Source organism: Callionymus lyra, chromosome 13, assembly GCF_982586985.1.
Source record: "Callionymus lyra chromosome 13, fCalLyr1.hap1.1, whole genome shotgun sequence".
Lineage (NCBI taxonomy): Eukaryota > Metazoa > Chordata > Actinopteri > Syngnathiformes > Callionymidae > Callionymus > Callionymus lyra.
The window spans coordinates 15,858,262-15,871,969 of record NC_141830.1 but is presented as its reverse complement, the minus strand read 5'-3'; the positions used below and the strand labels follow the sequence as shown (position 1 = coordinate 15,871,969).

At 38.9% G+C, this 13,708-nt stretch overlaps 1 protein-coding gene across 1 annotated transcript; it reads right to left on the bottom strand.

Moving 5' to 3' along the window:
• Positions 1 to 1,549: 1,549 nt before the first annotated feature.
• ism2b (isthmin 2b) lies at positions 1,550 to 12,094 on the bottom strand. The gene is made up of 6 exons (XM_087805044.1): positions 11,617 to 12,094; positions 6,499 to 6,747; positions 5,651 to 5,975; positions 4,146 to 4,283; positions 3,997 to 4,065; positions 1,550 to 3,284 (listed from the first exon to the last, which is right to left on the bottom strand). The coding sequence occupies exons 1-6, from the start codon at positions 11,728 to 11,730 to the stop codon at positions 2,767 to 2,769; spliced, it is 1,413 nt and encodes a 470-aa protein (XP_087661170.1). The 5' UTR covers positions 11,731 to 12,094; the 3' UTR covers positions 1,550 to 2,766.
• Positions 12,095 to 13,708: the final 1,614 nt, after the last annotated feature.

Genomic DNA, 13,708 nt, shown 5'->3' with positions numbered 1-13,708 from the left:
CTGTTATTCTGCGGCAGCAATGTGGTCAACATAAGTCTGGATTTTCTCCACACGGCTCTCATCTGTGGTCTAGTCACAGGACCACAGGACAACCGCTGAGCTATTAATCATTCAGTGGATACTTATTATGGACTATCTGGTGGATGAACCTCGAAGTATGACTGTATTTATGCTACATGATGATACCCGTGTATAGTCCTAATCCACATTGAAACCAAAAGCTCTGAGGTTAATGTGTTTCTCTCTAGTATAGATTGTCTGATCTTATGGATTTCCCTGTACATCTAATCTCAGCGGTTTTTAATCATCAGGGAGGATAAAGCTTTAGACAAGATAATGTCGGTTATGTACATACTGGATCACTCCAGGGACAAATGAGTTGGCCAAGCTTAACATGTGGTGAGGCATCTAACCTTGCTTATAAAGTTCCTAAATACGTTATTTCTTCTTCAGGTTTCGAGAGCTGCAAAAACTTGGTTTTTAGAATAAACATGTTTGGCTCATAAGATAAATTAATTTTTGGAAATTGTTGATTAAATAAAGGTGTTGCTACATTGACTGTAACTTGGCAGTGACACGGCTACAGCTTTTGTTTTGTCTAAAAGCTTTTGTTGTGTGCATTACGCTGCCGTCTCCAATGTCTTACCATCAAAGCATCTCTATTACCTTCTTCAGCAGTCAAATTGATCAATTCTAACTGAAAAATGGCCATATATGTATTTCTCTGTGTTTCATTATGAGAATGAGTGTGATGGATCAAATTGACCTAATAAAAAACGAACTATAGCCTTCATCTGCGCTCCACCTACTAGATCACTTCCTGGAGGCCATTTATCAGTAATCAATAGATTAGCTGCACAACCTTAAAAGCAGCAGTGTTTAAAATTGTGTACAAAAAAGATACTTCCACAAGGGAGAATATGTGATTTACAGCTTTTATCTGTCTTTCGGTTGGCAAAATAACGGAACAATGGATTTCAATTACATATACGGGAGATGTTGAAATGGATCACATCATTTTGGTGGTGTTCCGAATCACGGTCAGGATCAACATATCATTTAAAGATTTGTGACTCCCTGTGGTCCAGAAAGGACGCTTGCTGTTTTGTGAAGTGTGCTTGCCAGGGACTTTCATAACGCTGTAAAGACATGCTCTTACAGTTATTTTAAATGCCCAGAAAAGTATTCATTGAATTTTACATTTCAATTCTTATTAGTACTTTTGTTGGATGCATACATTTTTAATAACTAGTTGGATCACAAATCTATCTAATTTTAAAGTCTCATGGCAGGTTTTGAATTATTAATAAAAAAGAAAAAGGGTTTGATCATCATCATGACAATTGACTTGTGAATTCTAGTTATCCCTGTGTTTCTAGCAGATCTAAATATAAAGCCACACTTGTGAAGTTATGATTTTCTTCTGTTTTTAAAAACAAAAACAACACACCAGAAAGCCAGCGGATGAATGCAAATTCTTTATATACTTCTTTATCATAATTGGAATGACATATTAATCCATCGTTGCAGTACAACAAGTAATAAAACACACACAAAAATAAACTTGTTGTTGTTGCTTTTTGAAGTGACATGAGGCAAGAGATTCCCTTTAGATACCGGGAGCCTTTATTCCTTCTCAGTCCAATTAGTGCATCACGTCATTTTCAAAGCTTCAACAAAACTTACAAATAAACAAATAAATACTGTACAACGCTATTCATGTAATACTAGATCCAGAAATCACAAACAGACCATGCTTTTTTTTTTAATAACCGACAGACCACGATGCAGCATTTGTGGCTTCACCTCACAACAATACTGTCACCAAGAAACGAGTAATATATATTTTGTATACATTTATATATTTAAATAAAGTGCCTTTGAATAAAATCCACAATGTGTTGTTTTTTTTGTTTTTGTTTTGCAAATACACAACCTTGAAAGAAATTAGGTTTGGAGTGAATGTCACAGAAGGGACAGAGGTTCTGCTATTGTCTCATATAAGTGTCAGAATAAAAACCCGCTCAGTGTATGTACTGAAGCTGACAACACGCTGATGGACACTTTATAAGGGGGCTTCTGATTTAGGACAAAATCATCTATCATCTAAACACTCCTAAAACGTGCCCCTCGCCCGGTTGTTGACGGTCAGTTAATTCCCCTGAGAGCATTGCAAAGACAAATCTACAAGTAAATCTAATCGCTGAAGAAATTGCACCGTAGAGATTTGAATTAAAATGGCACCAACAGTCTGATTTGCAACTCTTTGGCACCCTGATCAATGGATGTTTACCGTGAAAAAGCACTGGAGAAATGCAAGATGATATTTGAACTCAAATTCCTCGACTGTTGTTGTAGCTTATCTATCTGGTTCACCATCTTTTTGTGTCCAGGAGAAACCAGTTTGAAAAAAACTGTGAGGCGCCCGGGGTCTACTGATGCACCAAACCTGAAGTATCGTTTTAAATAGCAGCATTTATGAAATGTAGGTCAGTCCCTACATTTCAGATCTACAAGAAATTATCAAGTTGGTCTGGTTGACACATTTTTGATGAGGATTGATCCAAAAATTTGTCCAGAAACCAGGAGGATAAGGAGCTGTATCCTGGATATGCCGAAAAGATATTTCCCCCAACTTGAAAAAAGCCACTTATCCTTTTAAGTCTGAATTGACTGATGTACTGTATACTTGAGATGTTTAAAGGCTGGAAGCATTCAAAAAAGGACGGACCATCTGAGTAAACGAAACGTTTTGGCAGTGATTTCTCAGTACTCCCTGGCCTCTTCCAGTTCGTTTAAGAAAACATCTTCATGGGGGTTCTCTTGGCAGCTCATCCCGTTGTTCGGTGGCCGAACTGCATGGAAGCGACTCCAGTCGCCTTTGCACAAGATCCAAGGCAGCACGTCGACTTTGAAATGCAACTCAGGAGAGAACTCAGTGCTGATCAGGTTAGGCGTTCCCGCGCCTTTCCCCCGAGTGATAAGGCGGCCACGCTCGTCGTAGCAACAGTGTTGCGAGGCCAGAGTGGAAGAGTCGCTGGACAGCGCGGAGCGGATACAACTCCGCGCCGACGGTTTGTAGATATCCAGTCGCTCCTTAGGACCACTTGCGTCGCGCCAGCGGAAGGGCCTCTCGTGAGCGTCGTCGAATAGACTGACCACCTTGTATGAGACTTCCGAAGGGTAGGAGCAGGGGCAGCTGGGCAACTCGGACCAAACCTGGTGCATGTACCTTTGCAGGAAGTCACTTTTACAGTTGATCCACTTTTCACAGCTGTCAACATCTGAGAAGATAAGGCCACTCAGTATCTTTTTCACATATCTATATCCACAAAAAGTGCATTTACTAGCCTAATAGCAACATGAGATTCTGTTAGCTAGTTATTAACTAGTGATGGGTTGATGAAGCTTCATGAAGCAGCATCAGTTGTCGAAGCTGAATCATGATTCAGTGTCATCATTTTAAAAGGCCACTAGATGGTAGTCTCAGTTTAAAAATTATGCCATGTTAAGTTGGTAGATCAGAGCCAAATATTATAATGCAGCGAGTGCCATCTAGTGGCCTTTCAAAATGATAACACTGAATCATTATCAAGATCCAAACAACTGATGCTGCTTCATGAGGCCACATCAATCCATCACTAACATTTGTTCACACTGCAGATGAGGAGTCTTCTCATAAACCAAAGAAGAGAGCCCCCCCCCCACTCCCTCTCACCATGTTCCCTCCTGTGGAGTGACAATGATTGCCTCGTTTACATAAAAAATGAGTGTCCACAGGCCATTCGGCTCTTGCCTGGGAATTCTAGGTAGAACAGTTAAATACTGGGACTACTAGTGTTAAGTATTCTTTATATTTATAAGGCATAGTATAGGTGTCAAAGTGAAGAACAATAAATATTTATTAAATATCAGATTCGGAATATTAAGTCACACTTTGGTATAAATCCCTATTTAGTATGGTACGTGTTCAGTGTAATAAAACTAGATACTGACCGGTTCCAAATGGCTCCGTACCATTTTCCATTTCGAATGGAAACGGTTCCGAAACTGTGTTCAAATCACCTGTGGAGATAAATTGGCATTAAAACGGAGAAAAAACAACACTTGTTTTTTGTTTGTTTCTAATGAAAATCAGATCTCACCAGGACATGGGTCTAAGTCACACTTTGCAGCCTCGGTGAGTGTGCAGGAATAACCACAAGCCTTGGTCCTCTTTTTTTCACCTTGACCACAAGTGACTGAACAGGTTGACCAGGTGGACCAGTCATCTGTCCCCTTCTCTGTAAAGGATAAATGAAACTCCCTTACTCCAAAATATATTGTAAAACAAATGCTAAATAAACAGACAGCTTTTAGATCTAAAATTTCAAGAGATGGTGGGACAAGGAATGAATGACAACATTTTGTAGGTGTTCTGGAAAAAACTTCTTATATCACAATTTGCTTCTAAGTCCAAAGTGAAGGAACCATATGCCCTAACCTTTCCCACGGAAAAAAAGAAACGTCAGTGCTATGGCAGCTCCTGTAAATTAGAGGTCGGCAGTATTGTGGCCATCCTCCTCCTCATTGTTAATTGCATGGAAAACAGGGCATTCTTGATTAAAGGCAAAATGAACGCAGACATGCCAGTTTGGGTGAAGCAGGCACCCATTTTACTCTGTGGTATATGCCAACTAGCCATGTGGCCAAACAGAATTGAAGCATAAGAAGGGGGTTAATTACAGTAGGAGCTACAGCATACATGCTTGATTTATGGTCCGTTTAACAGGCATTGTTGCCCCTTGAAGTACTCAATGTAGTTCTCTGATAGACAAACAACCCATGAGTGAAAAGCTGAAGCCAGAGCGAAATAAAATCTTGGCCTTTAGGTTTCTGATTTTGTCATATTACGCTTCCCAGCGCTTTGTGAATTGACATTTATTTTACATTCCATTCGTCTTTGTCCACCTTCTGTCTTCTCTCTCATTCTTTGCTATTTTTGTCACTGAATGAGTAATCTGTTGAAGCTGAAACAAAATATTTTCCCATCACAGGAAGGCAAAATCAAGAGGGGAAAGGGAGCTGTAAAAGTTATGCGGAACCCTAAAAGCCCCCCCTCACTAAATTCTTGAACTGGCTCAAAAGACTGTGCCGCAAAGGGCAGTGAGGGCCGCCGGGGTCTTAAGGGGAGGGGGGTCTCTGGGATCCCGGGGAAGGATGAAAGGGCTGGTCAAATGGCCCCTGTGAGTCTGTGTTCCCAATCTGCCCTCTAATTGTCCATAAGCAGAGAGCTGTTTTGTCCCAGAGAACAGTGCCGGCCTCACGCTGCCATTAGCGAGTGCATCGAACCCATCTTCAAAAGCCTGGCTTCCGCGACCGGCACGACCAGTGTTGACTTCAAAGTGCCCAAAACCCGCAATTTTCGGACGGTCGAGTGCTTATACTGGCTTGCATGCTGCTGTTATTTGGTCCGTGCTGCTTCCTTGTCACGTCTGCCTTTGATTTGCTGTTTTTTTGTAGCAGGGATTCCTGAGCTATACATTGAATTCAGGCTTTTAGAAATCAGAACAAGGAAACATTAGGACAAAGATGTCCTCTAGAAATAAGCTAGCTTTATTCGAAATAATGCTCAAACTATTGACATTTCTCCAGTATAGAAAATACTCACCATAGTAACTCTGTATGGGATTCCATCCTTCGTTCCAATGGTTATCCCAGTCTCCGCCCACACCACTAGGCAAAGGCTCCTCACTGCCATAATCAAGAGAGTAATCTTCCTCTTCCTCGCCTGTTTCTTCGGCTCCTGAACGGTTGGTGCTCTCCTCGCTGGAATCAGCATCGGTGTAACTCCAGAAAAGGGGCCAAAAAAGCTTCTTGCCACCAATCCAATCTACGGTTGAAGGGGAGGAGGAAGAAGATGGTAGCCAGTCCGTTTCCTTTGCCAAGTCCATTTCAACCTCCATCTGTGGGTCATCCACTACCTCAATGGTAACCTTAGCGGAAATGAAAAGATAGAAAATGTTTGAGTCACATATAGAATAGCACTTTTTGCACATTTCGTTGGCTCCTCTGTTCCTTTATTCATTATGCCCGACTTGTCGTCAGGAGTCACTTCCATTTTTAGACAATCAGCCCAAAGCCAGTCTGGAGTTTCATCATTCAGTCGACCAAACCGTTCACTGCAGTAGAGAATGTGTTCATTTATTGGGTAGGAATACCTTGCATTACCTCAATGACTCATCTTAGAGGTTGCCACGGTCCCACTTACGCAAATGTTAAAATCAGATCTTAGTAGCGGTTAAAAAAGAAATCAGTCCAAGTTAAGAAAAGCTCAATTCATACACTACGTTTTGACTGTCACCCTGTCTGACTTCGGAAATGCTGCCCCAGTGCAGAATGACCGTCTCTTTATGTAAGCTTTATGACAGGTACTACTCATTTTATCAGATATATATTATCTTCAACATATTGTTTACAAACAGGATGCTATAAAAGCAACAATCTAACAGTATGTACCTGTATATTGGGATTTTGCGAGTTCATATCAGCGTTGGCCAGGCCTGGAAAGTTCTTGAAATCTATGAAGGGGTCCGTTTCCTCTTGCGGCTCCGGCTGAGGAAGAATCCCAATAGGGCGATGTTGTTGGTGGGACCATCTTCTCTGCTGATTGTGAGGCTCAGGAAGTAGACTTTGGACCTGGTTCTGCTGATCCAAATCATCTGTTATATATTGGACCCCACCACTGTGTACCGGGTGTCCATGAGCCTTGAGAAAGAGGAAAAATCGGTATAGGGTTATAAAAAATCAATTATATGGTCCAGCTATTAAATTGAGTGGAAATAGTGACTTCAACATATCAGTATTAGAAACTAACTTTACAAATTGTTTTGGTAGAAAATCAATCTTTGAGTAGCAAAGGCTAGTTATTTTGGAGACCAGGGCATCAGGCATATAAGCAAGCAAGTGGCATCCAAACATTTCATGGCATCTAGGTTGTTAACAAAGAGGGGCCTATACCAGAGTGATTCTCTTTTAGCTTTAATGAGAGCGCGTGCAAAGGCATAAGACCCCTTCGCTGCTACACACATTCTGAACACAGAAGCACTTTTTAACTTTCAGTAAAAGTGCAAATTAAACCCTTTTCAATGGCAGTAGATTTTTTTAAATCCTTTACTTTCCACAGAGATCCAGGAATAGAACAAATAAATGACTTAAGGACAATTGTGAAGCACAAATCCACGGCCATTAAAAGCTACTTCAGCAAATCACGGTGGACAACATGCCGAAGAGTTTATGAACACACTGTACTCTCCCCTCATCGCCTGTTGTCCCAGAAAGAAGGTATGCACAAGGTCAAATGCAAGAATGTGAGCATACAATGCTTGTTTAGATGAGAACCCCGAGAGGCATACAGAAAACGAAGCATTGGATGTCATCCACTTGAAGAGCCTTGTCTTCGCCTTCACTCATTTGCTACATCATTTGATACTTGACGAAGATTTACTGGTCTCATTCAATCATCATGCATGATCAAGACATCAGCATTGGAGAGTGAACTGCCGTCAGCGCTGACTCACATCAGTGCGTAGCTCAACATTCCTAAGATAGCATTTTGTTAGCAAGTGGGTTTAAAGGAAATGCTTATAGCTTTCTGAAGGTCTCAGCAGTTTGAACTATTATGTTAGTATGTTCTTTCTTTGCATTAAAAACTTAAGTAGAGACGGTTAACTCAGGAGTCCACGGGTCAGTGGCAAACTTTAACACCCTCCTCATCTTGTAACACATCTGGATCCTGTGTTCTTTCGCATTGTATATCACCCCCTCTCCTCCTTCTCTCTGATCCGGCCCTTCTTGTCATAGTGGGGCTGTTCTGATCAAAGGGCAGAGCGCTGATGGCTTTACGAGTGTTTACCAGAGAAAGTAGAAGAATCCAGACACGAAGAAAAATATCTCTATCACTACTAACAACAAAGATTCCTTTCCTATCGGCGGCACATATTCAGGTTCAGGGAGAAGTTGGAGAGGCATGGTGAGTGCAGAGGTGAGAGGTTTAGGACCTGGTGGTGGGGGAGGAAGGGTACAGCCCTGAAGTTATGGGCCTGCAGATATCAAAGGCGTTTTCAAGAAGAACAATAAGGGATTTGCAAGAATAAATGTGTGGTTCATGGAATCTCGATTGGACTGCAGGTTGCAAATGGGCTCACATAACTGTACTTCTGCACTGTTTTAATTCAAAGCTTTCACCCGTCAGTCACTAGCTACGTTTCCTCATATTGCAACAACGTCTGGTGGTACGAATTAAAATAGCGTAAAAAATGTATTCCCTGGAAGATGTTTCAGTTTTACGAATGGCATTTTGTTCACTTTCGATACTATACATCGTGTTTTGTGTAATCGGAACGTAGTAACAACACTCAGTTTCAAGCATACATCTTTGAGACTTCACTATTACTTTACACTTATTAATTTTTAAAGTTCTCCCCTCTATCTGAAGCATGGGCAAACAAGAGGTTATAAGAGCGAAGTCCATTATGATGTAATAATGGGCTTAAACCCTTCTCCAGCAAGCTGTAATCACACCTCGCTTTGTTTACACATTGAGTCCCTTGGAGGTGCAGACTTCCAGGATTTCATGACAAACGTTGATGCTTGACCTATCACAGGATAAGGGGTGTGTTTATGGTAAAAGTGAGAGTTTACAGTAAGCAGTTTAAAATGACAATTTTCCTTAAACAATGCTGTAAATAATGGGGGTTGGTTCCAGTCTCTGGCCATTTGTTGTTAGTCAATAAGACAAGGGAGCGTCCTCTCATTTCTTGAGTTGAGTTTGTTGCTCTAATGTGCCATCAAAAACTTCCTCAACATTGTTGAAGGATTAAATTACTTATTGTTGACATTCAGTCGCTGTCACACACGAGCTATGGCCTCATATTTACAGGTGCTTACAGGTGCCGGCAAGCATCATAAAGGAGGGTACTCGTTTGTTAAAACCTAACCCGTGCTTTAAGCATCCTCTCTTATGACGATTCATGAAGATTCATCAGCCTATTACTCGAAAGTTGCACTGGAAAGTTGCCGGTGACAACATTTTGAATTCAATAAAAAACAATCAAATGTTAGCACCTAAGCTATACTATCAATCTATTCCATCTAAGCATTAATGTCTGCTTAAGATTTGTCGTTACATAAGTGCATGGTACGAAACTTTCGCTCCACTTTAACTTTCACCAGCAGTTATGTACATAAACGGACTCGCCCAGTTTAAGTTTGTTATATTTATTGACAACAGAAGTCAGTTTCTTTCTTCTTCTCTCATCCATATTTACCTCCCAAATCTCCGTGTTTTGTTGTCAACATCAGTTGGACAGATGATGAGAGAGAAGGAGAAACTCAGCAGGGGTATACTCAGTGGAGGCCACACACCGAGAGAACTGAACCGTGACACAAACACAAACAGACTTTGATCCGACAGAGTCTGTGTGTAAGACAAACATTTCCTCTGTACTTTGTGCGAGTGTGAGGGGGCGAGTGCTGGGAGTTAGCAGGATTTATCACTACACAGTAGTTTGAGCAGACCTTACTATACATGGAGAGGGTGAACAATAGACGAAAGCTAGCACTGCTAAAACATAATTTTGCATCTCTTGGGTCATTAAATGAAGTCACGAGGAACGAATCACGATACTGGAGTAATTCGATTAATTAAAAACAATCTTCTTAGTTCAATTTTCCTGTTTATGATTGCATTTAGGAGTCCTTTAGGTTTCAAAACAAACGTTCCAAAGGTGTTTCGTTGTCCAAATTCTCTTGATACTACAGTTCATTTATGATAGATGAGGGACAATATCATTTTAAATCTGAATATATACAGTTTATTCTGTAGTTGAACAAGGGATATGAGCAATTACCCTAGAATTGTAAATCATAGAGATTGCACTTTAAAGCTACATTTAAAGTGATTCTATGCGATTTGAAGTCGTGCGACGCCAGTGGACCAAAGTGGTTGTTTTTAGCCGGACGGGAGGCTACATTTCCCATGAGCACTTGTTTAACGTCGCAAAAGTTTCCATGTCCCGGTTTGCAGCTGTTGCACGAAAATTTTGTTTCCAGACTTCCATTGTCTGAATGAAGGATGGATACTGATGAGGTATTGTATCAGATTGTGGATAATTAAATATGATATGCATTATGACTTATGGCTTTGTAAATAACATTACTTTACCTTTGTTTTTGTACCGTAATCCCCCCCCCCCCACCACAACACCACAACGAGTGCGATATGTAGCATGTTCACACCATCCCCAAGAACTTTTACAGTGAAAATAAAAATAACACAAAACACCTAGTCATCACAAGTTTTATGAAAATATTTTAGTACAAAAATATAAAGGTAAGCAATCTCATTTGACATATATACATACATACACCCTGTAATGCTAACATGACTACTACAACGGCATTTTTAAAGTGAAATGACACCAACCCTAGGAGGAGCCAAAGTCTCAAGAAGACAAGTTCCTAGAAAATTTCATATGATTTAGTAAGTAAGTAAGTAAGTAATATTTATTTATATAGCGCTTTTCGAGACCAGGTTCACAAAGCGCTTAAACAATCAAAACAATACTCAAAAAAGTACATACTTTAAAGATCAAGATAATACTGAGAACAACACATGATTTCGAGAAATACAAGGAAAAGCCTGAACAAATAGAAACGTCTTAAGGTGTTTCTTAAAGGAGTCATAAGACTCCATCAAGCGCCCTTTTTCAAAAGATAGATAAGTTCCCGTTAAGCTTAACCATACCAACCTTACACACAAAATGGATAAGCAAACGTTAATATAGATGGATATTGGATATGGCGCTTTGTGACCCTGGTCTGGAAAAGTGCTATATAAATAAATATTACTTACTTACTTACTTACTTATAAATGGTTTACTTGCTAGCATAGCTAGTGGATGATATTCCTTCTCATTCTGAATTGATCGCACAACCCTGTCACAATGTGTATCCCTGTGTATTTTGAATAATGGAATATTTATAATGCAAACAAAGGAAAATATTGAATGGTTTAAAATTAATATTTTAATTACGTCTTAATAGGAATGCATTTATTTTCTGGTTAGAGAAAATGTATCTGCTCAATGAAACTGACAACTGTGTTTGAATAAAATACATATCTTTAAAATTGTATATATATCTGTTAAATGTCTTTAAAATTGCATAAAAAAATTAAATAAATAAAGTAAAAACTGCCCCAATCCCTCTGGAAGGTTGGTAGCCAAGGTAGCTCCATAAACTATCCAAGTTGCTATTTTAACATTAAATACAGCAGAATATAAACAATACAAAAAAAAATGCTCAAACTTTCATTGAAAATTGTTAGTCTGTGGCGGTCACATTCCTCCAATTCCACCCCATGACATAGAAGATAAACTTTATATTTGACATTCTTACAATAATAATTAATTAATTTCCTTAACTTTAATCGTAGTAAAACCAAAACAACATCCTTCAGATTCATGCAAGTTGAAGACATTTGGTTTACCATCCATTGAATCGTGTTTATTTGAACACATGTGCCCCCAAAAGTTTAAAGGTTCAGGGCCAATCTTAATGTGAACCAGACCTTACCTTCAGGAGCGCATTCTTGTGTCGGGTTGGAAAACCAGAACCGAAGCGAACCAGTAAGATGGACCAGAGGACCAGCAGCAGCATCTGGAAGCGGGACGCAGCGTTTGGACGCATCTTGGTTTTGGAGATCAGGGTCTGGAGAACTTGAACGGGTTGGTTCTTGTCAGACTTAGTATTAAGTTTGAGTCAAAAAAAAAAGTTTAGAGCCCCTCGGATCTTAAAAGTTCTGGGATAGGAGAAGATGCCAGAGGTCACCCATGTCTGGCACCAGGGTCTGCGCCCGTGTACCGGTCCTGCTGGTCCTCTTTAAGGCGCAGACACAGACGCGTGAACACCCCCACGCAGGGTCTCCAGTCCGCACCGATTGATTTCAAAAACCTCACTTCAGTCGTGACTCATTCCCGCGGGAGAGAGAGGGAGCGTTTCGGATCCTCTCTTCCGAGACTTTTTTTAAGAAGTTCACTGATAATCCACTGAAGTTCATCCGCGCGAGGGTTTGTGTGTCTCTGCCGGTGTCGGTGACGTTGACGCATGTAGTGTGTTGTCGGCGATGACGTAGGAGTGGGTGGTGGGTGGGTGGGTACATGGGTGTGACCTGGACCGAGAGGGGCTTCAATTCATTGTTTGTTTACGCACTTTGTGCAGGGAAAAAAAGAGGTTTATATTGATTTAGTCAAAAAATGTGGTTGGAGTATGTTTTCCTGAGATTAAGTTAAGTTTGTAAAGTTTGCAACATACATTAAATCTTAAACCAAACTGAATGGTTGAATTAGAAATTTAAAATATTGAAACTTTTTTTCTTCGAATTTCTTCGTTTTTGTAATGAAAGTTTTTTTTATTGAATAATTAAATTAAATAATCTATAATATTGCAATGTTGATTCAGGTTATATTAAATAATTGATTTTTTAAAATGACTGCAAGTTCAATAATCTAATACGTATAATAAAAAAAATACTTAAATCGTAGCCTTTTAATTTCAATAATTTCAATAAATTTAAATTGAATTTTATATATATCTACAGTATATGGTATAATGGTGTCACCAGACAATACCAAAATAGTCTTCAGCTTCTTTGACTTTATTTGTGGCTTTTCAAGAGACCTTAAATACAAAATGTAAAAAAAACACTGGTTAACTATGTATTTTCAAAGAAAAGATAAATCAATGTATGTACATTCCATCAATTCATGTTCACCACCCAGAAATAATCTATAATATTGCAATGTTGGTTCAGTTTCTAATAAGTAATTGAATTTTAATAATGACTGCAAGTTCAATAATCTAATACCTATAATAATAAAAAAAATACTTAAATCGTAGCCTTTTAATTTTCAATATTTAATGTTGGTATAATGGTGCCACCGGACAATATCAAAATAGTCTTCGGCTCCTTTGACTTTATTTGTGGCTTTTCAAGAGACCTAAAATACAAAATAAAATAAAAAACACTGGTTTACTATGTATTTTCAAAGAAAAGATAAATCAATGTATGTACATTCCATCAATTCATGTCCACCACCAAGAAATAATCTATAATATTGCAATGTTGATTCAGTTTCTATTAAATAATTTAATTTTAAAAATGACTGCAAGTTCAATAATCCAACACGTATAATAAAAAAAAAACTTAAATCGTAGCCTTTTAATTTCAATATATAATGTTGGTATAATGGTGCCACCAAACAATACCAAAAGAGTCTTCAGCTTCTTTGACTTTATTAGTGGCTTTTCAAGAGACCTAAAATACAAAATGTAAAAAAAACACTGGTTAACTAAGTATTTTCACTTTGCATCGAAGAGAAAAGATAAATCAATGTATGTACATTCCATCAATTCACTCAGAGATGGACTCCATTTGAGACATAAATGAATACGAACATCTCTGTTGTGTTATCAGTTTTATTTTTCCCTTTAAAGTATATACTTTATTGAATATTGTTTTGATTGTTTAAGCGCTTTGTGACCCTGGTCTGGAAAAGCGCTATACAAATAAAAATTACTTACTTACTTACTTACTATTTGAAATTATTTTCCTGTCACTAAAAAGGTCCTCTTTTTATGAGTATAAATAATATTATTCTATAGTTGT